General features: G+C 37.2%; 1 protein-coding gene across 2 annotated transcripts in view; it reads right to left on the bottom strand.

Moving 5' to 3' along the window:
- Positions 1–25,335, bottom strand: part of LOC126970283 (zinc finger homeobox protein 3) — a 177,461-nt gene that overhangs the window by 112,162 nt on the left and 39,964 nt on the right. Inside the window, exons 2-4 of one of the 2 annotated variants that reach the window (XM_050816104.1) lie at positions 14,028–16,788; positions 8,392–11,099; positions 3,552–6,384 (exon numbers count right to left, since the gene is read on the bottom strand). In XM_050816104.1, coding sequence (XP_050672061.1) covers positions 3,552–6,384; positions 8,392–11,099; positions 14,028–16,752 — 8,266 coding nt within the window. In that variant the 5' untranslated portion in view covers positions 16,753–16,788. Of the gene's footprint in view, positions 1–1,513; positions 6,385–8,391; positions 11,100–14,027; positions 16,789–25,335 lie in introns of those variants that run through there. The other variant, XM_050816105.1, reaches the window with a different exon arrangement.

Here is a 25,335-nt window from a genome sequence, read left to right on the forward strand (position 1 = left end):
TATTTTATAGCGATAGAAATGACTGTACAATATTGTATATTTTTATTGAAAAGAGCGCAAAAAAAAAGCTGGGAGAGTTTCTTGCGCCGCTTCTTGTCTCTCAGAGCGCCATTTGTTTCCGAAGCGGTAGTAGTATCTAGTAGTTATCAGAAATGACATCAAAAAGAATTCTAAAGGAATCAATTTTGAGAAAATAAATGCCTTTTATGCCTTTTAAACGTATACTACATTTAAAACAACCGCGAATCATATTTGCGATACTACACGACTAGATAACATTTGATGAAAATATTAAAAGAACTTTAATAAATTCCTTTAAATTATTGAATATGACATATTGGTGCGGTGGTTTTTATAATTAACCGACACTTGAAAATATAGTGGTATTACTTTAAAAAAATTATAAAGCCTTATGAAAAATATGTCTCCTATTGGAATAAACGAAGATTAATGTTTTAATTTCACTTAAAGACATTTAAGTTTAACGTGAAACCGACTTTATAAAATCTTAATAGATCTTAACAATTTGTTATGTTTTAAAAGAGAGATTTGCAAGAGCGACATCTCAAGTCAATTTACTAATATGCAAATATTGGGGTTGAGCAGGTTATCAACTGTATCGTGTGTATAAGCCACAACCTGAGAGTTCAACAAACCATACAAGATTTTATGACGATACGTCTCAAGAACGGTTGGCTCGGTTGGAAGAGCAATCGCGCAGAACGCGAGAGGTCGCGTTCGGGTTCGAGTCCCACATTGTTCATAAAATTTTATTTTCAAATTTTAATAGATACTATATTTGAAAATCCTTCTAGATTTTTTTTAAATTACGTATACTCTCATAAAATATTCTAGGTACCTTCAGCAATGTTCATATTGGAGTACCTTATTGCTACTTTGTATATATCAAAAGCTTCAACAGTTGAAGTAAAATCAGTAGTGAGTCAGTAAGTCAGATTGAAGTATTAATAAGAATTTATTATTTTTGTAGAACATATTCTTCTATACAACGACGTATTTTTTTAATTGTGTTATCATTACAATACTGCCAATTTCCTGAGACTTTGTTGCTTTTTCAGCTAAACTTTCGCAATTGATTTTAATTTAGTTTGTGAAAATATTAGAAAATAGTACCTATTTCTAATTTCAACCATACTTCTCAAAGAGAAGAACCTTTAATGTTATTTACAAGTTTTTAAAAGCTCTCTATCTCCAGCAATCTCTGAGAAGAAGAAAAAATGTGTAAATAGTCTAGTTTGACACCACCCACGAAGCCTCTCTCATTTAAAACGTGTTTTGTCTTACCCTACAATATATATCTTTAGATATAATCAACAAAGACCTCATTGTTTTAAAACTCAGGTATTCTCTGTATTTAAAAGTAAACATTTTTTACTACATTTTCGTTTTAAAGCTCACCTTCCAAGCGGGATATCGAAGAGAATTAACGACAGACAAAAAGCAACAAAATAAAAAATCAAATAAGGGTAACAAAAAGAAAATAAAAACATAATTCAATAATATAAATATTGCATTTATTTCAACGAATTCGGCAAATATAATAACTGTAGAGATAATAATAATTATAATAATACTATTCAGTTTACAAGACTCATACAACGACACAGTCGTCTGAAACCAAAGAATTATATCACTGGCTGGCACTTGACTTCAGTTTCAAATTAATTATCATAATAATCTGAATAACAAATAAATGCAGATCGCATAAAATTAATTACTTTAAATTAAATTATACAAATTAAAAATAGAATATCGGAAGTCGAGCAGGAGGCAATGTCAATATCAATTGAAATCCTGACGTATAGGTACATAATATCTAAACGAAATAAAATAAACATAATAAAACTAAAGAACAAAAAATATATACAAACATAACATAAAAAAAAAACAAAAAGCGATATGCAAATAAAAATAAACACTTGTTAAGATGATGTATAAAACATGTACGCTTTGTACTATTTTCAACTTTAAGTATGATTTTAGCATTACAATGACGTAATATCCGCAATGTCTCCACACGTAGACGAACAGTAGGCAAGTTTTCACATAATAAATAGGAAATATAATGGCAACCCGCTGCGCGTGCTAAGATTTAGTTCGCCTTTAAAAAACCGCACGAGCTACGGCGCCTTTATGTATAACACCGAACAAAAAAATATTTGCATATCGCCTAACTCCCTAAAATTCGAACTACTCTTATGTAAATGCGTTAGAATATCATAAAACTGCAGCCGGCGACCCCACACGACACGAATCATTATTATGGAAATATACACCACGTTCTATGTTATGTCTGTATGTATTTTATGCCCTTCGCACATATTCCAGTACACTAATTAGATACAGTTATATCACAAGTTCTTAAGATGCCTCTACGAAACGAACAATATATTTATTAATATCTATTACATCTCTAACACTTCGCCCAGTAGTTCAAGTTCACGACAAACGTTCGTAAACAAATTTCACAACATCCTAATATTACATCTAGTAGTATACTTTTACACGATTCGATTATTTACAGTGGAGCTACGAGAATAATTTACAAATCACTTGAATTCTACAAGGCACCTATTAAATAGTAATAAAGATTTCAGGCTTCGCTATGACTTCGTATAATAACTAAAACGTTTTAAATTCTCTAAATATATAATTTGGTTTTCATTACATACCTACAACAAATATTGACGTCGTTAAAACCTAATAGGAGTTTTAAATACGAACAACTAGGAAGAATAATATTATGCAACAGATTACTAGTACATGCTGTGTATATGCGGCGTTCAATTTAATATATTTATCTATCTACAATGCAGGCACGAGAAAAAAATCAAATATAAATCGGAAATCATCAAAAAATTGTTATTAGTTTCCAAAATTTAAATATTTTATTATTCAAACGCGTGTGCACCAGATCAATTTCATTAGATATACAACGTCCTTCACGCGTTACTCCTTCTATTGTCATATTCGTTTGCATTTGAATAGCAGTGGTTTAGTGCCGCCCACAGACCCTCCGGGCGACTGACACGCCTCTACAGCCTCCGACGACAAGCATCTTGCGATCCATCACATATTCAAAAACAACAATCAAACAAAGCATTCTAATCACGTTACGAAACAAATATCATACAAATATTGACAATGCTCGCTCTATTAAATGATAAACAACCGCGCATTGGCATGTACAACATGTCTTTACACACATGTACGAGTTGTATTTGAAGATCGTGATGCCCTATTCAAAGTTATGGGTGTTGGACTATCAAAAAATGTCGCATATAAACAGCATAACTTTTATACAACTAAACAATATTTACAGGAATCACTAGTAGGAAATAGATTAACGATCGTCACGGCACAAAATGAGCTTTGCTCGATCGCGGTTGCATTAAACTCTGAACGAAAACAGTCACTGAGTCTGGCGAGCAGAGTAGTTGACCTGCGAGGTTGCTAAGTTTATATAAAAAATAAACTGCATGCTAAAGTCTAAACCTATTCAACAAACTACGTTCAAGTCGCACACTCACCGTTGCCAGCGAGTTGCGGCCGTAGGAAGGCGTTGTGCAGTTCGCTGCCCAGGCTGGACTCCAGACGAGCTGCCATCTGCATCAGCGCGAGCGTGCCGTCGTCTCCTGCGCCTGCGCTGTTCTCGAGACGAGCTCGCACTGTTGCGATATGACCCCGTGTAAACACATGATCTTGCACAGAATACTTGTGGCTGTACTTGAAGTCACACACACGACATTCATCGGGTGGTAGCGCGTCAGAAACTTCAGGTAGACCAGCAGCCAGCCTCGCCTTCTTTTCTTTTGCACGAGCGTTTTGGAACCACACTTGTACAACACGTTTAGGAAGTCCAATCTCTCGACCAAGCGCTTCACATTCAGCCATTGTAGGAGTTTTATAGTCATTGAATAATGATTTCATAATTTTTACTTGAATCGAGGACATTTGGGTGCGGTAACGTTTTCCGAGCTGTCTCTGACCGTGTGGTAAGCCGGTCAAAGGGGATGTTGGGTCATCTTCTTCATAAAACTCCATAGTTTCTGATGCAGTATCTGATCTTTCATCCGCATCTGATCCAGGTCGTGATAAATCAACTGGTTTACTGAGATCTAAAGGAATTTCAGGTTTCACATGGTCCGATCTTCTTTCAGTGGGTAGTTCATTGGTATTTCCATTTTGTTGAACAACTTGAGCTTGCATCTCGTTTACGTATCGCTTCATCGATTCTTCGCTATACTGTTTGATAAATTTCTCCATGTCTGAGTGAAAAGGTGGAAAAATAGGGGGCAACATGGGAGCCCCCGCTTGGGAAAAATTTTGTTGTCTGTCACTTTGTTGAGATCCGAAACTAGGTGTAGATTCAGTACTTAATTCTTCATCGGGTAAAGCATCAACATTGATTTCACCTCTTGCACACTGATCTGCATGTTTTGTACTCAAGTGACTTTCGAGGGCGCTCTTTACTTTAAACAACGCTGGACAGAATGGACAGCGTTTGTTTATAACTTGAGCATGTGCACGAAATTGTCCTTTTCTTTCACGAGCCCGCGTGTTTTGAAACCAAACCTGAACAACTCTCTTTTTCAGACCAACCTCACGAGCTATGTTTTCTAGCATTTTCCTTGAAGGATTCGACTCTATTTGATACTTTTGGTACAAATAATCCAATTGTTCGGGTAAAATAGTTGTTCTCAATCTCTTGTCTTTTGGTTGTTCACCTGTGTCTATTTCTTCGTATTCATCGAATTTACGTTTAGCGACTTGTTGATTTAAAGCCACAACTAAAGGATGTCGATTTTCTTCATTTGATAAGGAAGCATTTAATTGTTGTAATTGAGCATGTTGCTGCAATATTCCAAATGGAGAATCCGGAGGGTATGATGGAAATAAATTTGGATTCATAATATGGACCAGTTGATGTTCTCTCCAAAGATCAAAGCGAGGAAACACGAGATTGCATTTGTCACATTGAAAGTTTTCTTCCTTTTCTTCTCTAGGAGTATGTGACAGTGGGGTCACTGGTGTATGTGGTGTATGTGGCGTAGATGGTGCTGGTGACACAGGATAATTAGGTGCAGCGGGAGTTGGAGTACGAGGAGGTGCCGGTGAGACTGGCACATGCGGAACGTGATGTTCTACGGTACTTGAGTTTGAATCTTCACTGCTTAATGTAGCAGCAACCTGCGCAGCCGCCGCTTGAGCCTGCGCGGATCGTTTCGCATCCTCTTCCTTAAAACAATGCGTTTTTTGGTGTCTTATCAACTCATAATAACGTTGAAAAACTAGTTGGCATTTTTTGCATTGATAGTTTAGTCCTGGTGTGCGCTGAAACCTATTTGCATCGTCCATGGAGCCTGCGGGTGGATCTGCAGCAGGCTGGTTTTCGTATACTTTTCTTGCTTTTTGACGAGCATTTTGAAACCATACTACTATAACTCTTGGGCTTAAGCCCAATAGCTTAGATAAATACTCCAAGTCATCATCCTTTGGGTACGCGTTATTTTCAAAAAACTCTTGTAGTACTTTTATTTGATAATCAGTAAATCTAGTTCTGTTGGCGCGTTTGCCAGAAGACCCCGAGCTGTTGGATCCATTCGAGTTGCCCCCGGAAAGTCCGAAATCGGCCGGTCCTCTGCCAGGACTGAGGCTGCGATTTGGGGTCATAGATAGGACATTCGGGGGCGCGGAGTTTGGGGACGTGAAGTTTGGATTTATTTTTGGTGGTAGCATAGACGGATGAGGCGGCTGAGGGATACTCGTAGCCGGTATCGAATCCAACTGAGACTGAATTAGTGAATTTAAGGACAAGTGTGTCGGCGTCTGAGGTCGAGATAAGCTGTTATGTTGGATATCAGGTGTACTTAAAGCGGGGCTTTGGGACGGCGCTTGAAAAATAAAGCTTTTATCTTCTTGGTGCCGATCATCATATGAATTGTACTTTTCCTCCATCGTAGGTTCTTCATGAGGTTCACATTTAACTTCTTGTTGATGCAAGGTGAGGGGTTCCTCTGTTTTTGCTTTTTTTTCAGGTGGTGGTTTTCCTTCATCGGAGCTGGCGGAAGAGTCTAAAGTCGTAACTTTTGCTTCACCTGTCTTTTCGTACTCTTCAAGGTTGAGAGTTGTAGATGGCGGATTATTGAAATTGTACGGCGAGTCCTTGTTGCGCTGCCGTTCTTTGAAAAGCGTATTTCTAAACCAATGCTTGATTACCTTTGTGGCGAGACCAGACTGCTTTGCCATTTTAGCTATAGCTTCGTCACTTGGCGAGTTATTAATATCGAAGTGCGATCTTAATATTTTCAATTGATCATCCGTGATTCGAGTTCGAGCTCGTTTCTGGCCAGCAGCATTTGCCTACAACAAAAAAAATATGGGTTATAAATAATTACAAAATCTACAAAAGTTTAGTTCGCCAAAAAATAGTTATAAATATACATATATATATTCATATTAATGAATTACCCATCACTGTAACAGGCCCCTTTAATAGTATTAACTGTACCGATTACCTGTATTTTAATAATATAATTAAAAAATCATTAGCAACTTTAGTTTTAGTAATATTTCTTCCTTATAAAATTTTGGATCTTAATATTACATTATTAAATGATTAAAAACAGTCATCCCAAATTAAAAATCAAACTCGTTATTTCGTATGTAGGTACGATTGATGTATTTCAAAAATAATTTCAATTCGTTATTTAAATCCTGAACAATAGATTCTATCGGAAGGATTGACTATATCCCCAGTGTGACTGATTGCAGGTAACGTACAATAATAAGAATTGTTGTAGATAATAATACCCGGACCCTTGACGCCTAACAAAGAACCCTCTGTAGCTTTGTACAAACAACTTACGCTTATCTGACGATGTGTGTATACGGCCTTCTTGCAATGCGATCAGTTATAAAGACAAACAAACGAATGAATATTCGTTATAATTTCAAATATATCGTTACTTATACAATTATAAATAATTTAAATAAATCTTTTTTAGATTTAGATTTGGACGAGGAGTACAAACGTACATACTACATAGGTAAGCGTCACGTTTCTCTTGAAACAGCAGCGGAATCACATGATACGAAAATCGAAAACACGTGGCGGGCGAGATCGAACCGGGGACATCGCGGTGAGAGATAACAGGTGCGCTACCGATGCAGATGCTTGATATTAGTATCAATGAAATAAAATGGTGCTAATGTAAAACGTGCAATAATGAATTTGACAAGGGACAAACCCATGTAATTTAAGCTGCGTTTCATACATATTGTTGTGTACATACGTAGCTTTATGTAGGATATATTCGGTATGGAAAAATATGCTTTGGAAGAATTATGTAAAGTATTATTCATTGGTGAAAAATAAGAAGTATACATACAATTATGAAATTATAAAAGGACTTAATATTTATCGATCTAACATTTCGCGGGTTCAATTAGGAATCCCCTAGGGAACATTCCTGATTCGGTATGTACATGCCTGCCACCTTCCTTAAAGGCTGGCAACGCTCCTGTGATTCCTCTGGTGTTGCAAGAGAATGTGGGTGGCGCTTACGACTCGTTCTTTGCACAGGATGCACGCTAGGTGTGACCACGATGGTGCCTTTTTGCGGCCCTAATATTTTAGCGTCATTGTGTTTCGTTTTGGAGGGCGCCGTATCTAGTGAAATTACTAAGCTAATGTCTCTTAACTTACTTATATGCGAAAACTGTCAATGGGATATAGATATATGTATATTTTGTAACCTTTTTATGTTATGTAACTGTGTGTTTTCCAAATAGAATAAAATAACGTATACCTCAAACCGACAAGCGAAATTGGGATGTCACCCAGAATTTTGTATTTTTTAATAATCTTGAGCGCTTGGCACGGCATTGTTATGCGCAGGGCGGATCACCTACTATCACACACACGTTTGTAAACGTGGTGCACGTTTTTAAAGTAAAAAAAACATATAAATATTTATCAAATAAATGTCGCAGGGCCAATGGACCACTGTTTCAAAAAGTTAATCGTTAAGTGCTGACTGTACATTTGTGAGTCTGCTAAAATATTGAAAAGATCGGTTGTCGTTTTTGGGTTCCGTACACAAAGAGTAACCATAAATAGGAATAGTTAGCTGAACTTCTGACAGAGCCAATAATATAGACTTACATTATGGCCGCTGTAATAACAAATACATAAAACTTACATGATCGCCATATTACTTTAAACAAAATAAAGTATTTAAAAGTAGGTACAATATAGTAATGTATCTTTTACGATAGTACGAAACCGTTTTTGGGTTTGTGTGAATTTCTGATAAAGTACCTATAGTAAGAATATTATAAAACATTACAAAACACTACAAGACTCACCTGTTGCTGTTGCTGAATTAATTGCTGCTGTTTCATCTGGGCATCGTGAGCAAACGGCATCGAATCGAAGGGCGGAGGTGGTAACATCAGGGGCACCAATGGTGGCTGCAGGTTCATCGCAGCCAATGCTCCCACATTCAATCCTAAAGGCAAGCCCAGGGTCAGCATCTGAGCAACCATAGGATGCAGTTGACCCAACTGCTGTTGCAGCTGCAGCATGTTGAGGGCTGCCTGCATCTCTTGCACTTGAGCGGCAAGCAAAGCACCAGCTTGTGCTTCACCTGAGCCGTTATTATTTTCACTAAAGCTATCGTTGTTGTCTCCTCTAGGTGACGGAGAACGATCACTTTGGGGAGCCGGTGAAGCAGCCCTTGGTGAGTTAGGAGCTCCAGACTTTCTCTCGTATTCCGACTTGAACTGCTCCGCGAATTGTTCCAGGAACTCAAGAGGAACTTTGTCTTTATGCACTTCTTCACAATGAGTCTTTAACACAAACACACTTGAAAACTCTTTATTGCAATGTTGACACGTCGATTTCGTTTCACTGTCCGGAGGCTTCTCCTCGGGTGGTGGCGGGGGAGGACTCGGTACTCGAGCCATTTCCCGTTCTTCTTGCATCTTACGGCGTTGATTTTCATTGTATTGCATGACGAGGTCGAATCCAAAGGTCTCTAACAGTTGCTTATACATTTGGGAGTTCCTTTTGGGCGGATTGCCCTTAGCTACCATCTCGTCCAAAGCAGCTGCTTCAGCTTCACCGAGTGGTGAGTGCGTCCGCGCATCTCCAAACGGACATGAAGTTGTGCGATGTGCGTCGAGTAGCTCCCTAGTTGGGAATGACGCGTGGCAGCGCTCGCACGCGGCGCTACCTGCCCGAGGGGATCGCGGGCTACCTGGCCGCGCGGGGGGTGAAGACCGAGGTCCCCCGCTGCTCGTAGATGAAGGGGATGTATTTTTTGGCGACAACACGTCTTGTAGAATTTTGGCGGGGTCGTTCCTGTCCGGTTGTTCAACTAAAGGCCGCGACAAATCAACGTGGCCGGCTGCGGCTAGCTCCTGTAATTTTCCCGCACGTGTTTGATGTAATACTGATCGCATATGAATATCTAACGTGCTTCCCTGTGTATATGCAACTTTGCATATGTTACATTTATAGCGCTTTCTATCTTCTTCTTCGCTCGACGTACTTTTAGGTGTTAGAGTTAAGTTTGAAGGTGCCGTCCCAGCACCAGGTGACACAGGAGGGTTATTATTATTTTGTTGTTCTTGCATAGCCCGTTTTAGTTTGTGTAAATGGCTAACACTATTGTAATGAACCAATAGTATATTTTTCTGTGTGAAAGATTCTTTACATACATCACATTTGAACGGCCGATTAGGGTCTAGGTATTTCTCCATAGGATACGTTAACTTCTCACCCTTACGATGCAGAAGTGTCTTATTATGTGCAGTTAGATATGTTTGTCTTGTGAACGCGACCTTACATCTGTGGCATTTGTACTTCCTGTTTGGATCATTGTAAGAATCTTCGGCCATAGCTTGCGAGTTCAAATAATCTTCCAAGAACTGTTGATCCTTGTAAACTATTGAATCATCAGAGTTTTCAGCATCATTATGACCAGATTCATCAGCAGCTGTCGCACTATGATCCCGATCTTCCAGGTCACCCATCTCTTCATCAGGTGTTCTCAAAGCTTCCTTTCTTAATAATTCTGCTGCTGTAGAATCTAGCGCAGCACCTTGAGTGGTTTGTAGGAGAGGATTGGATGCTAGATTACGTTTAAATGCAGCCAACTCATCTTCCGACAATTCCTGATGAGAAGTCTCTACGTGTTTCTGCAAAGCCAATATCGATCTAAAACTTCGACCACACAATATACATTTTGTTGCATCGCGAATCACATGATACTGTGAATGTAGCTGCAGTTTCTCAACGGTTTTGAATGCAAGACTGCATTGGTTGCAGCGGTATTTGTAAACATGTTTTTCAGATACAGACATATTTGCAATTGAATTACGTGCGTGGGTTTCTTTAAAGTGATTTTGAAGGGCATGGGCGGCATCAAAGTAGCGGTTGCATCCCTTCTTCCAACACACATAGCCTGGACCTTGCGGCGTTTGTTTTAATTCCAAGTGCCCCAGTTCGTTCTGGTGATGGCAGAGTTCATCAACATTCCTGAAAGTTTTGTTACAGGTTGAACACCTCTCCATCTCACCATCTACACTACCTTCAGAACGTGGGGATGATATCTCGCGTTCCTCATCACCTTGTCTTGAATCTTGTTGATTTTGAGAGTTGCCATTCAACCAATGACTTTGATCGACGAGCAGTAACAAACGCTGCAAACCCTCTGAGTTGACGGAGTGAATCTGCATCACATGTCGCTCGAGAGCTGGCCTGTCCTTGAAAGCGTCTTGACATAAAGGACACATGAAATGTCTCGTGGTGTCACTATGCAAGCTGGCAACATGTGCATGGAGTTTGCTTTCGCTGTCACAAATGAAGTTGCAGTACGGGCATGAATGTGAACCTGAGCTCTCATCTTCCTCCTTTTCATTCAATTGGTGAAGGGATTGTTGAGGATGTTGTTGAGCAAGCTGTTGCGCCTGCTGTTGCTGCTGCTGTAGTTGTTGGTGCTGTTCCAAAAATCTCATCATTTTTTGTTCCTGTGTAAGCTCCGGCTTCTGATCAATCGGCTCTTTTGTATCTGTTAACAAAAACAGTGCATGGTTAATGCATTAGAAATACCACTACTTGTAAGAAACAAATAAAATAAATACCTAAACGATGAACTTTCCGCCACGGAACGTGCAAATCGAATGAATAAATATGGATAAGCCGAACACGTTAACAATGTCCTACATTTACGTGAGATTTATCTACTAAAAAGATTATTTTTATAAATGAAGCTGACTATTGTTCGGTGCGAGCATTTGTTACTATTCTCAATTGAAGTTAAAAATAAAATTCTTCTTCTTTATATTAGTAGGACTCGTTTTGTTTGCGTCGTCCCAGCAAGACAAAGCATTTGCTCTAGCCATCCCGTACGCACACATTCATAGGTTTTAATACGAACGTAACAAATATATTGTAATTTTGCACACAAAGAGGATACAGGACGAGCAAACAATCATTGTTCATTATTACAAAAGGTTCGAATATTTCGCTTCGTGTCAGATCAAATGCATTGAGTAAATCGTATGTGGTAAGGTGCGAGAGAGATAAATATAGCTTATGAGAGGATGTGTGAGTGCAATTATTATTTGACCAGGGATATGTCCGCGGCAGCGTGTGAAAGAAGCTGGCTGTATTGTTTACGCTCAAATAAGGAAGACGAAAGAAATGCCCGATCCAGGGAGCGTACAAGATTCGTTAATACAACGATACAATTATACTTCATTAGACAAACTGCGGCTGCTTTTGTGAAAACTAAGAGGCATTTAACCGTCAGTATAGATATATTAAACTAAATAGCTCATTGTTTGCCAATATTTTAAATATGTTAGCTAGTCAAACTTGTATCCTTTTTCACTAGATATAACATTTACTATGAGTTAATGAACACTTACGATAAAATTAATACTAAGCTGAAAATTTAATGTGCAATCCACTTTTTGACAGTCATGAATGAACTTAAATCCAGACTGCAACAGAGATCAAAAGCGAGACACCATGACCAACAACTGACCAAACAGTTAGCATAGGGGATGTTTTGATAATTAATTAAAACTTGAAATAATCTCACACTTGAGCGCAGCTGAAACCAGTCGTTCCCTTGGACAAGAACTCGTTTCATAGTTTTAAGCAGTTAAAACCGTTACATCTAATGAAGGGGAGCGGGATAAGTAAACCAAGGCGTAATAATAATCTAAAAGTGACCCTAATCGGGACTGGAGTGACCAGTGAATAAATTTATGATGTTAAAACGTCGACTGACAGTCTACAGCGGGTCTATAGGTATGACAACCAGGTATAAGGTCTATCTACATAAATGCGATCTCCAACACTTTTGTCAATGGACAAAGGAACTTTTCTAAGGAAACACCACATCGTTATAGCGTCGTAAAGAGAGTATTATGCAGTGTGCATTGTTTTGTGAGATTTGGGTCAGGAGTTTTATTATGTGGCGTCTTTGATACAATGCTAGTTTTTTTTTTGATGCAAATGTGTCGCAATTTAAGATTAAATTTTATCAATGGTTAAATCTAAGGGGTGCAATATCATAGATTATTTTTGTTGAGAACATAGGTTGAATACCTAAGCAATGTTAATGTAATTCGATTTTGTAATTTAAGCTGACATTTTTTGCACATTTACCTGTTAATTTGAGACCTTTTACATTTTGAAAGATGTTTAAAGTGATAAAATGTCGGAGTGCAGTCGTTTAGTTGCGTCTCAATAAGGTGAAAATAAGTAATAAGCGTAAATATGACTGACACAATAGGCGAAGGCATGTTTCTTTCGACTCCGCATTTCTCTCGAGGTTTATAGTGCCTCAGGTTGGCAATAAACATTCGGCGAGGTCTGCGACATTGTGGGTAGGTTCAGCTCATCACAAGGGAGCAATCATTGTTAATACGCAACGGCCACATACGTAATGCGAGTCATTGTCCCGCGTATGGTACTTATGGAAAATTCGCGTTCTCAATTCAAATCTTCTCGCCGTCTCCCTCGTGCGCGGGGCGGAGTCGTTTCCGACCAATGACTGAGGTCGAAGTAGCCGACTGTGGCGACATCGCGCAAGGCGTTCGTTAAGAACCTGTTCTAATATTGTGCGCTTCAAATTAAATTTTATCCGTGTGTAATTATCTCATTACAGTGATTATGAATTCTTTGCTAAATACTTATCACTTTAAATGGACACCGCATCTCCGAGCACGAAGTTCAATACAAGCGTTCGACGTTAATTAACTCAATATTGTTGGTAGGCAAATCACCATTGAAAATTAAACTTGAATGAAAAAAAAATAATTTTACCTAATACTGAACTTGCTCAAAAAGAGACGTTTGTAAAAACTAAAAATAAAATTGATTAAGGAACGAATCGTTTTAAATTGGAAACCGATAGTGATGTTTCGAAATCACATTCATGAGCTGGTTCAGAATTACTTTATCGATATGAACGCGACTAGTAATGTTTCTAGTTGCATTAATTTTAATGGAATTTTCACGCTTTATAGAATAAAATGTTGCGAAAAATGTTTGGTATAAACTTTAAATAATAAAATATTGAGCATTACCTTAGCAACTATGCCAATAAATATACAATGAGTTTCGACAGGCAGCGCGTGCGCACCTAATTATTAACTTTTTTTTGTAGATATTTATTTATAGGACTTAGCTTTATTTCCCTCGTTTTGATGTTGAGTCAAGTTTCATTATCTCATATAAGGAAGTATAATAACAATTAACTAGTTTGTAGCAAAAATCAATAGATTTGTCACGGTTTAGTAATTATGAACTGGGAGACAATTTCCTTATTACAATTGTGTTTAGTATCTATGCACTTAATTAAAGATTTGGTTACAAATTAAAAGGAGTAATAGGTAGTTTTTAATTACGTATTGATTTTTTTAAAGCGGAAATTTCATCATTTTATAAAATAAATTTCTAATACATTTCTTATATTACTTACCAACATCCTGTTGATCATATGGACTTGGCAACTCTGGAGGTTGAGGTATAACTTGAAATAGCTCGGCGACGTCTGGAGTTGGGTCCTTGCCTTCCGAGCGGCGCTGTAGCTGATGAATTTGCTCCATTTGTAGATGTTTAACAGATCGCACGTGTTGTAGCAGCGGCAGGCGATGAGGAGCTCCAAATCCACAGAGAGCACAACGGTACACTCGGGGACGATCGCGTGGTATTCCAGACGCGCAGTCTCTCAGATGTCTCAACAATAGAGCAGCAGCCTCGTGCCTCGCTCCAGCGGCATGAAGTTGCAACTTATGCGCCGAATTCGTATAGTAATCACAAGCACAACATCTAACTTGCACACCACCTACACCAGCTGCTCCAGTTCCAACACCACCACAAAACTTAAGCTTCCATTCGTTTCTCGGTCCTCCTTCTTTAACATGATTCACATGCTGCAATCTTTGAAGATGTTTGTCTGTTTTACAGTGCAGTTGGAAATTTGCTTTTAGATTCGTTTTGTATGTACACAACTTGCAAACGTAATGACCAGCAACAAGGGCCAAAATTTCCTGCTCTCTTATCTTTGTTCTATCTTGAGCTAAGTGGTGACCCAATGCTTCAAGAGAATCAGTGGAAAAGCAGTTGCATATACAGCAGTGATAGGTTCTCTCGGGTTCTGGGTCTGCAGGCTCTGGGGGTGGTTCCATAGCATCTGGGTTCAACCCGACATCTAAATGTGCTCCTAATTCTGGCGGTGATGGTCCAGGCCCACCAGTCATCAGTTGAATCATCAGGGCTTGGTTATACGCCATGTCAGCTAAAGCGGCTTCAGGATTTGGAGGTGGAGCATCTCCTCCATGGAAATGTAGCAGGCTTTCTAGTTGTTGTTGACTTTGCTGTCTATGATGTAAAGCCGATAAGGTCTGCATATGTTTGACGTTCTGTTGCAGAACAAGCATGTTGTGAGTATGTTTCTCAGACGTCATGTGAATCCTCAGATTTCTCGCAACATTGGTTTCATAGTTACACACGTCACATCTGAATGTGGGTTTAGGTTTCTGCCCCAATGGAGAATGGTGTGGAAGGGGTGGTTTGTGTGCTCCAGGTGGAGTATGTTGTGAAGGTGGAAGATTGCCATCTACTGGATTTCCACCGTTCTGCAATTCTTGCATATTGTTAAGATGTTTGTCTGATTGCATATGTATACTAAGGTTACCTTTTGTGGTAGTAGAATAATTGCACACTTCACATCGATAGGGCTTATATCCACACGTATAGGTCTCACCACGTGCTAATCGTGGATGGGGTTGACCAGCGATACAATAAATGCAACTCGTTTCAGCTTCTGGATGTTTTTCTTTCATATGTATTTCTAAGGTTTCTTGATATTTATAATGCCAGTTACACTTTGGACATTTCAGAGTTTTACACGAATTTCTACTGTGCATGCCAGCTAACGGTCCACCTAGTCTACCAGAATTTAAAATAAGCTCACATTTAGGACAATCAGCACCCGATGGTCTTCCGCCTAAATGATCTGGACAGACACCTATCGTAGTTCCAGACAAGAATGCAGGTGGTGCTGCTTGAAAGGGTGGAGAAGAATTCGGACTTACTCTGTGTTGTACTGAAGCATTAATTGTATGAGGATGTGCTACAGATATGAGTGAATGTTGTGGAAGCAATGATTCTGCTATCGATCTTGGCGGCCGCCAACCTGGTGGGCTCAGCCTTCTATCATCACATGATCCGTTGGGTAACAAATCATCACTTTGTCTGTTAGGCGTCATTAGGTCTGGCCTTTTGTCTATTGACGGGCTTGACAATTCTGAAATATTCGCAGGACTTCCAGAAGCAGAAGCTCGTTGGGGTGCAGCAGAACCTACAGGTTCTAAAAATGAGACTAGAGGTTCTTTATCCTTTCCAACACATTGTATGATGGCTGACGAGTTTTCTCTTGATAAAGCATCTCTTTCTGAGTCAAGTAGTGATAAGCTATGATCTGATTGGGCATGTGCTACAAAAGACTTGGCGTAGCCAAAGCTCAGTTTACAAATAAAACACATAAGAATTGGTTTCACTGGAACGCTTACGGGACACTCTGGCACTGGTGATGGTGGTCTTGGAGTTTCTTTGCTACCCCGAAAACTAAACACGCGATAACTATGCATCACTGGCGCATCGGGTCTCGCCCTTGCTCTCTCAGCCGCCAGTCTTCCATACAAAGCCCCATACAAAGATGGATTTCTTGATACGTAAAATGCACTGGCAATCTGCGGGAAATCCAGTTGCCGCTCAACGACGTTGCTATCTCTGCTATCGACGATACATCCCGGCTCTATTTTTGGCAAATCTGATAAACTCGTTTCACCCTCCGATAGTTCAGGATCCTCTATGATATAAGCCGAGCCATCTGGGTTGTAGACAATCTTGCCATCAAAATGTTCTACATCGGAGGATAGAGGTGGAGAGTCTCGTCTTGAGGTGAGATCAACTGCGTCCGGGGCGGCGGGAGGTGAAGTAGGCGCGGGTGCTGAAGAGGGCGCGGGGGTAGGTGCGGCGGGGGCCGCTGGCGTGTTCCTCGGTTCCTCTTCGGGGCTCATGTCGCCGTCGTCGTCGGGCTCAAGTGCTGCCGAGCTCTGCGGGTCGTCGCGCTTGCGGCGCCGCTTGCGCTCCGGGGACGGGCCGCTAGCGGGGCCGCCGGGCTGCAGCGGCGTGGGCATTGCGCCGGGCGTCAAAGGCCGGCATCACATGCTCTCCTGTAACAATTTAAGTGAATTTATTAGAAAATAAAATAACGAACTACCCACATAAATACAGTTTTCACTATATGCACGAGCAGACAGTGTGAATGAATAAAATTTTCATCACTTAAATTAAAATGTTTGATAATCGTCTCTTATCTAACTGGTATTTACGCAAACAAATATCATCATTTATCCAAATGACAAGCTGTCAATTCTGTCAACGGCGACATTATTACAATTAAGCAACCAATGGTCTTGGAACTCTGCAAACAAATAGATTTCGATCATGATATAATGTGTCAAACGACACTAGTCTTTCATCGCAGCGTAATAAGAGTCATATCGTAGAAGAAATATAAATTTAATTCTTTGAAATGGTTGAGTAATATTCACTTAAAATTTGTTAAAAAATTGAGATTAAGCCGTCATCTTGGTTATCTGGCCTGTTATCAGTGATAACGAAGTCTCGCCTTAATCTAAACGAACGAATTATTATATCAACTTCTGACAAGTACATAAACTTACATATACGTTTACTTTTCTTATTGATTGACATATTACTTTATTACGATCTCTACATATTTACCTATGGCATCAAAATGTCCCAAAATATATCTGGGAAATTTTAATTGAGTCATTAGGTTTATAAACCCATTCAACTTTTTCAAAATTACATCATAGTAACTTCATTAGTAAGTAATAATTATATAGAAATAAAAGTGTATTTAATATTATATAAATACATGCAACGCTTAGTAGATACTTTATAGTTAGACATAATATTAATTGTATATCCAGTTGGAAGTTTTTTTTATAAATAAATAAATGCCAATTCCTTTGTCATTCTCATGAGTTTAATAATTAATATGTTGGTGTGATAATTGAATGATACATTTTAGTAAGTGTTAGTTTCTTGAAAATATCTTAGTAATTCAGTTGACTAATTTCGCTAGGAAATTAGTTAATCAATGACTAATAAATAAAGCAGCACAGGATATTATTGATAATGAACATTAATTTGTCATATCTAGTTTCAATGGAAATATATCTTGAACGTAAATAATGATATTGATCAAGTATCAATAAAATTTAAATGAAGGAAAAGTATAACCTAAGATTTTTTCGCGCATTACGCAATTTAACCGTAAGGTGCTGTTAAAGAACCCTATGATAAATTGATTTAGTATGTAATAACTTAATCTTAATATCGTTATACTTATAGACATTTTGAGACAGAGTTTAGAAAGAGATATACCTAGTGTGTATGAAGATGTAGTAACGGTAGATGAAACTAGATGGAACTCCAATCGAATGTGGATGGAAGTATTGTTAATATTTGAGCATCAGATCGAAGATATTATAATGAAAAAGAGAAGACAAGAGTTAATTTAATTAGGTACATTCACATTATTATTTCGTTATCTGTACGTATTTATTTAAAGCTCTAATTTTCGTAGGTAACTGAAATAAAACTAATATTCCTAATGGGTTTGAATTGTATCGACGTTAATTTAAAGACCTTGATTTTAACTAGTGTGTTGACACTTCCACGCCTATTTATATATTTACTTAACTAACGGTCGAGTGCGTAGCCCTTGAGAATGATTATGCGATAAATTTATATTACATGAGAATTTGATAAAGTCAATATTTGACTTTACGACAGTTACTTGTGTGAAAGAAACGCGTTGTACTCGAGTTATATATATGTAGATAAGCTGGAGTTCCTCAAAACATATTTAATTTTGACTGTTAAATTGGATCCACGTGATTAGTTCCCGTTCCTTTCAGGCCATTATTACGAATTGACTACCAACACGTGATTGGAAAATCTAATCATTACAATTTTAAATATATAGTTTAGTTATTGTCTTGTTCACACTGCTAAACCAATAGTCCGATTGTGATCAAGTAGAATGTTTCTATAGTATCTGCTATATGGTAGCTCGCCAACAGATGGCGTTGCATTACTGTCTTACGCCAATCTATTTTTAATTTTTAAATTTAATTACATTTTATATAATTTCTCTATAAGACGGTTCAAGATAGGGCTGCAACTCATAAACTTATCAATTTACTTCAATAATGAGACCCTATAAAAATTAAAACCCAAAAGAATTCACCAAATGTGGAATAAGAAAGTTTTATTTTCGTGTCTGTAAAGCGCCCATCTGTATGATACTTCATGTGTAATAAAATTTTCTTTGCACTTCTTTTCCACTTGGCCTTACATCGTAACGTGAATATTAAGTCAGATTACTCCTTCACAATCCTTTTTACATTCTTGTTTTTCAAAAACATACAGTGACAAATGCAATTACAAAGAAATTATAATACAAACATGATTTGAAGGAAATTTTCAATTTAATAAGAATTCACCTTTATTCCTCAACGTGCTTTAAAGATAAAATAACATTAAAATCCATTCGTATTTACGACTACGACAAATCACAATGTATAAGAAAACATCTAAGTCCCATTATGATGCAGTACATCAGTTGCTGCAATTAAAATGACATTAATTACATCCAAGACACATAAGATGATATCGTAAAAGACTTTAATTACAATTGTAATAATAGTTTTCGCAGCAATCATTAAGAGATAATTCTCCGCACTGAGAAGAGAAATGATGTAAGAACAGGGTAATTAGAGACAACGTGTTTTCTTATAGACTGAATTACTTTCCAATAAGATTAGAAAGGTTATATTAGTTATAAAATAAAATAGAACACGCTGCAGCGACGCCCATTACAGTGAATCTTTATTAAAACAAAACATAGGTATGTAGAATAACTGTAATCGTAATGTATGTTTTGCGAATGTTCGAAAGTGGTTTTCAATAGAGTTAATGTGCTATTAGGACGCAAGTGTGGAGGTTCCCAGTCAATCTGTGTCGATGTGAATTACCAGGACTGCTGGTAAGTGCAGGAGTTTGATGAACGCCTGCTCCGTGGTGTTCATTAACGTGGGAACATCGTAGGATACGAGTAGCTTCATTTACACAAGGATTTTAAATGGATTCAATAATGTGACGGCTATTTGTGTAATGTTACATACTTTGAAATTTAAATTCCTTTAAATATTGTATAGTCTTTCTGTTTATTTTAGATGAATTTTACAGTTGTTATTGGGATGGGAATTTAATTACTTTTAGTTTTCGCACATTTTGGAAATAGTTATTTAACAATTTGATAAAAAAAATTGTTGACCAAACTGTGTAATGAATTATCACTAATGTAATAAATGAACCAATATAATTTGTACAAAAATTTTCAAGACGGGTTTGTCTTGCAATATAATGAAACAGACTCCCTAAACTGCTGTAATGGTACGTAACAGAAAAATAAATTCGAACATTTTAAATTTAGAATATTTCAGTTTTATACCACGAATGTGTTTGCGAATTAACGGCAAGTGTTTTATAAATGCGTTCATAACAACACAAGTATTAAGATCTGTAGCACGGTATAATGAAAGGACTCATTAAGGCCCGTACTAAATGCAGTCGTGATGCACGGTTCGCTTTCCAATAGGAATTTACTGTTTATTAGAAACCACGACAATCGTTGTGCTTACCACTTTCCTCGGTGTGAGCTGTTATTATCATAAATAATTCATTCCATGGGCAAAGAAAAATTTATGGGTTTGTTTGTGAATCGAATACGAAACAATGTTTACAAGAATTTGTGTAATTTGTTAGACATTCACGGTTTGTGAATTGTAAAACAAATTTGTTGTAAAATTAATAAGACTATTATGTGTTTTAGTAGCTTATTCAATTGTTAACGTAAAAATTCCTTTATAAACTTAAATAATGCTTTGAATACAATAACGTCCTAACAAATGGAAAACTTGTATGAACAGGAAAAATGTTACTATAATACAAGCTATTTATGTCATTTAATCTGATCTAAATCAAAATAATTATTTCATTAGCACATGATTTGATATTCCCGAATATCTTTTAAAAACAACAATATAACTCTTTCGGATAAAGATCTATATAGATAAATTGAATCAGAATCACTAAAATATAAATCACATGAGTCATGACTTCGTCACAGATCAACACGATACGATTTTTCCAACAATGTTGGCATGGCAACTATGTGGGCTAAATGAAGTACATATTAATAATAACGATTCTTATTACACCCTCATTAGGTCTCAGGCTTCTCCGAGCACGAAACCGCAACTCTTCTTAATAATTATCCTCAATCAAGTTTCACGAAAACCTTGTAAATTTATTTAAAACAACGGCGTTAAATTGGCGTAATTAAAAATTAAGGCATTCGAGTTCTGGAAGGTTTGTGATTTTGCTAATTTCAAACACGCAATATTTTCGAATGTGTTAAACAGTGTTTTGTAAATGTTTGGATTTAAAATCATATAATAAATTTTTCAATAATCATCTATGTTTCGATGGATCACATGTCAAATTTGACATAAATATGAACGGTCATATTTAACAGAGATTTTAGAACAATAGATAGATTTTAGGAGTAGATTTTAAATTCGAAATATGTGAAATGCATAAACTAATAATTAAATGTTTCAAAAGTTCAATACAATATACAATTAGAAAATATAAAAGAGTATATTGTATAGATTAAAAGTTGATTAATTTATTATGAAAGATTAAAGTATTGTATATTTTTATTGAAAAGAGCGCAAGCAAAGAATGCTGGGAGAGTTTCTTGCGTCGCTTCTTCGTCATTTGTTTCCGCAGCGGTAGTAGTATCTAGTATATTAGAAATGCCTTTTAAAAGACACTGCAAGTGTTTGATTAAAAATATAATTACACATACGATCCGACTAAGCAAATATTATAGAAAAGAGAAAGTTGTAATTAATAAATTGATGACAGAACACAGTGACATTGCAAAATGCTCTATAATTAGTCTTCGCACGGCGTCATATGAGTCTGTCAATTAACTTTCCTTAATTTGTTTGGTTAAACGAAGATCTTGTAATCACGAGTGTTAGAACGTGAGGCGGCAGAGTAATCTTCTAAATGAGATCGAATCATATAGAAGATGATTTTATGATTTATTTGCTTTCGAAGCTAATTGCGTTAGGCGCCTGAATGTCGTTCGACATTGCTCTAGTTGGGATCGTGGAAAACATCTCTTGTGTTTATACAACATGTGTCTATTATACAGTAGGTACAAGCTTCTAATATCCATATATTTGAAACCTTTTGATAACTAATACTTTTTTTCGCACAGGTGGTTAAATAATTGACTGCAAATTGGCTTCCTCGGATTACATTCATAAAATGATATATTTTAGTTAGTGAAAAAAAAATATTGGAAGATTTAGGATTTATCAGCACCATCATTATCATTATCATCAGCCGGAAGACGTCCACTGTTGGACAAAGGCCTCCCGGCGATCTTGACCAGATCGTCGGTCCATCTTGTGGACCTACCAACACTGCGTCTTCCGGTACGTGGTCGCCATTCGAGGACTTTACTGCCCCAACGGCCATCTGCCCGTCGAACTATGTGCCCTGCCCACTGCCACTTCAGTTTCGCAATCATTTGAACTATATCGGTATCTTTGGTTCTCCTTACGGATCTCCTCATTTCTGATTCGATCTCGCATGGAAACTTCAAGCAGCATAAGTGCATATTATAAATATTGTTAATTATCATAAAATACATATTAAAAACTAAAACATAATATTACTAACGCTAATCAATAAAAAGCAGAAATTAAATATGATAATAATTTACGACAATGTTCAGTGAAATCAAGGCCTTAAAAATCTTTAAATGAAACACGTCATTGTAAGCATTGTGCCAATACGATTACTGCTCTACTAGTAAAGTACATTGGAACATGCTGCCCCGAATCGCTTCTTCCCGCTTGTTTCGCCTGTTTGCCGCGAAGATGTTCTACTTATGGGTTTTTTACTTACTTTGCTACTATGATGTATGATGAGTTTGCGATCATACTATTCTCTCTCCAATAAGTCGTACCTGACAATATTGTAACATACTTTGAGTAAATTCTCCAGGTAACCTGGCGGGCGCCACTCGTCCACTACACTTAGGAACCGTCAATTTTGCGTCTGTAATTATTGCGGACCCTTCGATACTTATTCCATTTTTTCGCCGCTTAATTGTTGCACCAGATGACTTTTTTGTCGAGCCACCTCAAAGAGAGCGGAAAGGCATCAAACAGAACATCGAATTTGGAAATAATTATACATAAATAGTCCCTTGAGCGGCCGATTAAGACAATTTCCGAGGCAAATTGCTTCAGACGAGCATAATAGCACACGCTCTGGCCGTCATAAATATATCTGGATTACATTTCTGTACAAGATTAAGATTGATTCGATCCCGATGCTTTCTGGTATAAATGCGCGCCGCATAATGCTCCGATCGTGTTAAATTATTCGATTTTCGTGTAATTTGTGGGATAATTACGATCGACAAATTGGTGGACGTCATTAAAAGATAACGGACGGTGCAGGCGATTGTAATTAATGATCGATACATGTGAAATAATTAATTAAGAGTCGAGGTCGGATCGGATCCTACGGCGCCGGAGGCTTGAACACAAAAAACAATGACGTGCGGTTTTCGACTGCGCCGGCGCCGCTTCTGGGACATCCGTTCAGCTATTCCTCTATAATTTGGTGGACCACGAATTAGTTTTAATCTCCCAGATGAGCGTGACGCCGAATGGCCGCTAGAATGTGTCATTAACAATAATTTAGACGATTATGTGTCTTTAGGACATAATTACACGGAAAGAGAAACAAAAATTTCAACAATACAAAGTTTAACCTTAAAGTTAAAAATTAGCTGCATCTTAATCGGCTCTAGAGTGTATCTGGGATCAAGTAATTGTTATGAAAAATCAATATTGTTTCTCACGATATCCAGCGTCAGATCGTTCGGCATCGATCTGCGCGTGCGCAATTAAAACGAAACCCGTAATCAGCCGCCATGTTTGTACGTGGATGTTAATAGCGCGCGGTAATTACACGTCACAATCATGCCATCGAGGCTTCTCGGAACGCTGATCCGATTAATAGAACCTATTTTGGACTTATCAATTAGTTTGGTTAGATAATCATCTGTACAGTAATTATTTTGACCTTTAAACGAGGATGGAGTAATTATTTTAAATATATACCTATATAGGATACAATGAGTTTTCATTGTCAGTAAGGTTATTTGAAAAAAAAAATCCTACTGTATTTTTTAAGTAAGATATATTGGAATATATAATAATTAAACATTAGTTAAGGACATTATTAAATTCCTAAGAAAAGAAATATTAAGTAATAGTGATGGTAACTTTACATACATTATACATACACTAATGTTAGGGTTGCGAAAATTTGAAATTTAATTACATTTATTAAATAGTTAAATACTTAATTGGTGTATTATTACAGTAATAGATTTTAGGTTGCTTCTTAATATGTATATTAAATTAAAGTTTGAATATAGAAGTACATTATTTTATAACAATTATATTTAAATGATCTTTGCTAGTCCTTCTCAAAAGGTACATACGAAAGATATGGAAAATAAATATCTTTAGGATGGCATTTGTGTGTATTTTGTGTTAAAAGATAAAATGTCATACCGTGTAATAGTGAATCAAGAGTTTCATAACCACCAACGCGTTCTTCTCGTATTGGATTACGGCTTAACACGAGCAAAGTAAAATAAATTTATCACGCCATGTACACTTATACTAGTGACCTGTCCCAACTTCGCATGGACCTTTCTGGACCACCAAAAATAACTCATCGTTGGAAAATTACAAACTAATTCTAAGTAGGACCAGGAAAACTCAACAAATTCGATGAAGTAGAAAAAAGAGAAATATATTGTTAAGAAAGAGAAATAAAATCAGTTTTAAGGAAGAACAAAACGTTATTGTCCAAACATGCAATTCAAACGGACCTTAGACATTATGTCTGCATATACATAAACATTAAAAAATATTATAAATGTTAATAAAAGTACACCACGCGCCTATGACAAGAATGCGCCTTCCGTCCGCGTCTCTCTTGTTCCCCTTTGTCGTCATACCCCCGCACCCCTGTACCACGCGGACGAAAACTCGTGCGGTTCGACTAAACAAGGGTTTTTCATGAAGTACACGTTAAAACGAGCGTAATGATCACGTGATAGTATTCAGAGGAAACACAGGAGCGTTGCCGGCCTTGTTTCCAAAGAAACTTAGTTCAATCCATAGTTTGATTAAAACAAATCTATTTAAAAAAAGGGTTTTATGAAATATTTGACTGTTTGGATGAGAACTGCTTTGGGATCAAACCTGCTCAACTTTACTTAACTTCAAATAAGTTGTGTAATAAATGTATAAGTAAAGGTTTTTTTTGGCATATTTACAAGGTATACTTTGAATTTTAAATTTGATTATATATGGAAAAATATCGTGAAAATCTCACTTAAAGGGTTTAAAAGAAAGCCTTATATACTTCACCTAGTATTGGACGTACTTAATTGGTAAGTTATGTTAAGTATAGGTATTGTAGTTCAGCAGAGGTTCATACTGTTCATA

This window comes from Leptidea sinapis, chromosome 20 (genome assembly GCF_905404315.1).
Source record: "Leptidea sinapis chromosome 20, ilLepSina1.1, whole genome shotgun sequence".
NCBI lineage: Eukaryota > Metazoa > Arthropoda > Insecta > Lepidoptera > Pieridae > Leptidea > Leptidea sinapis.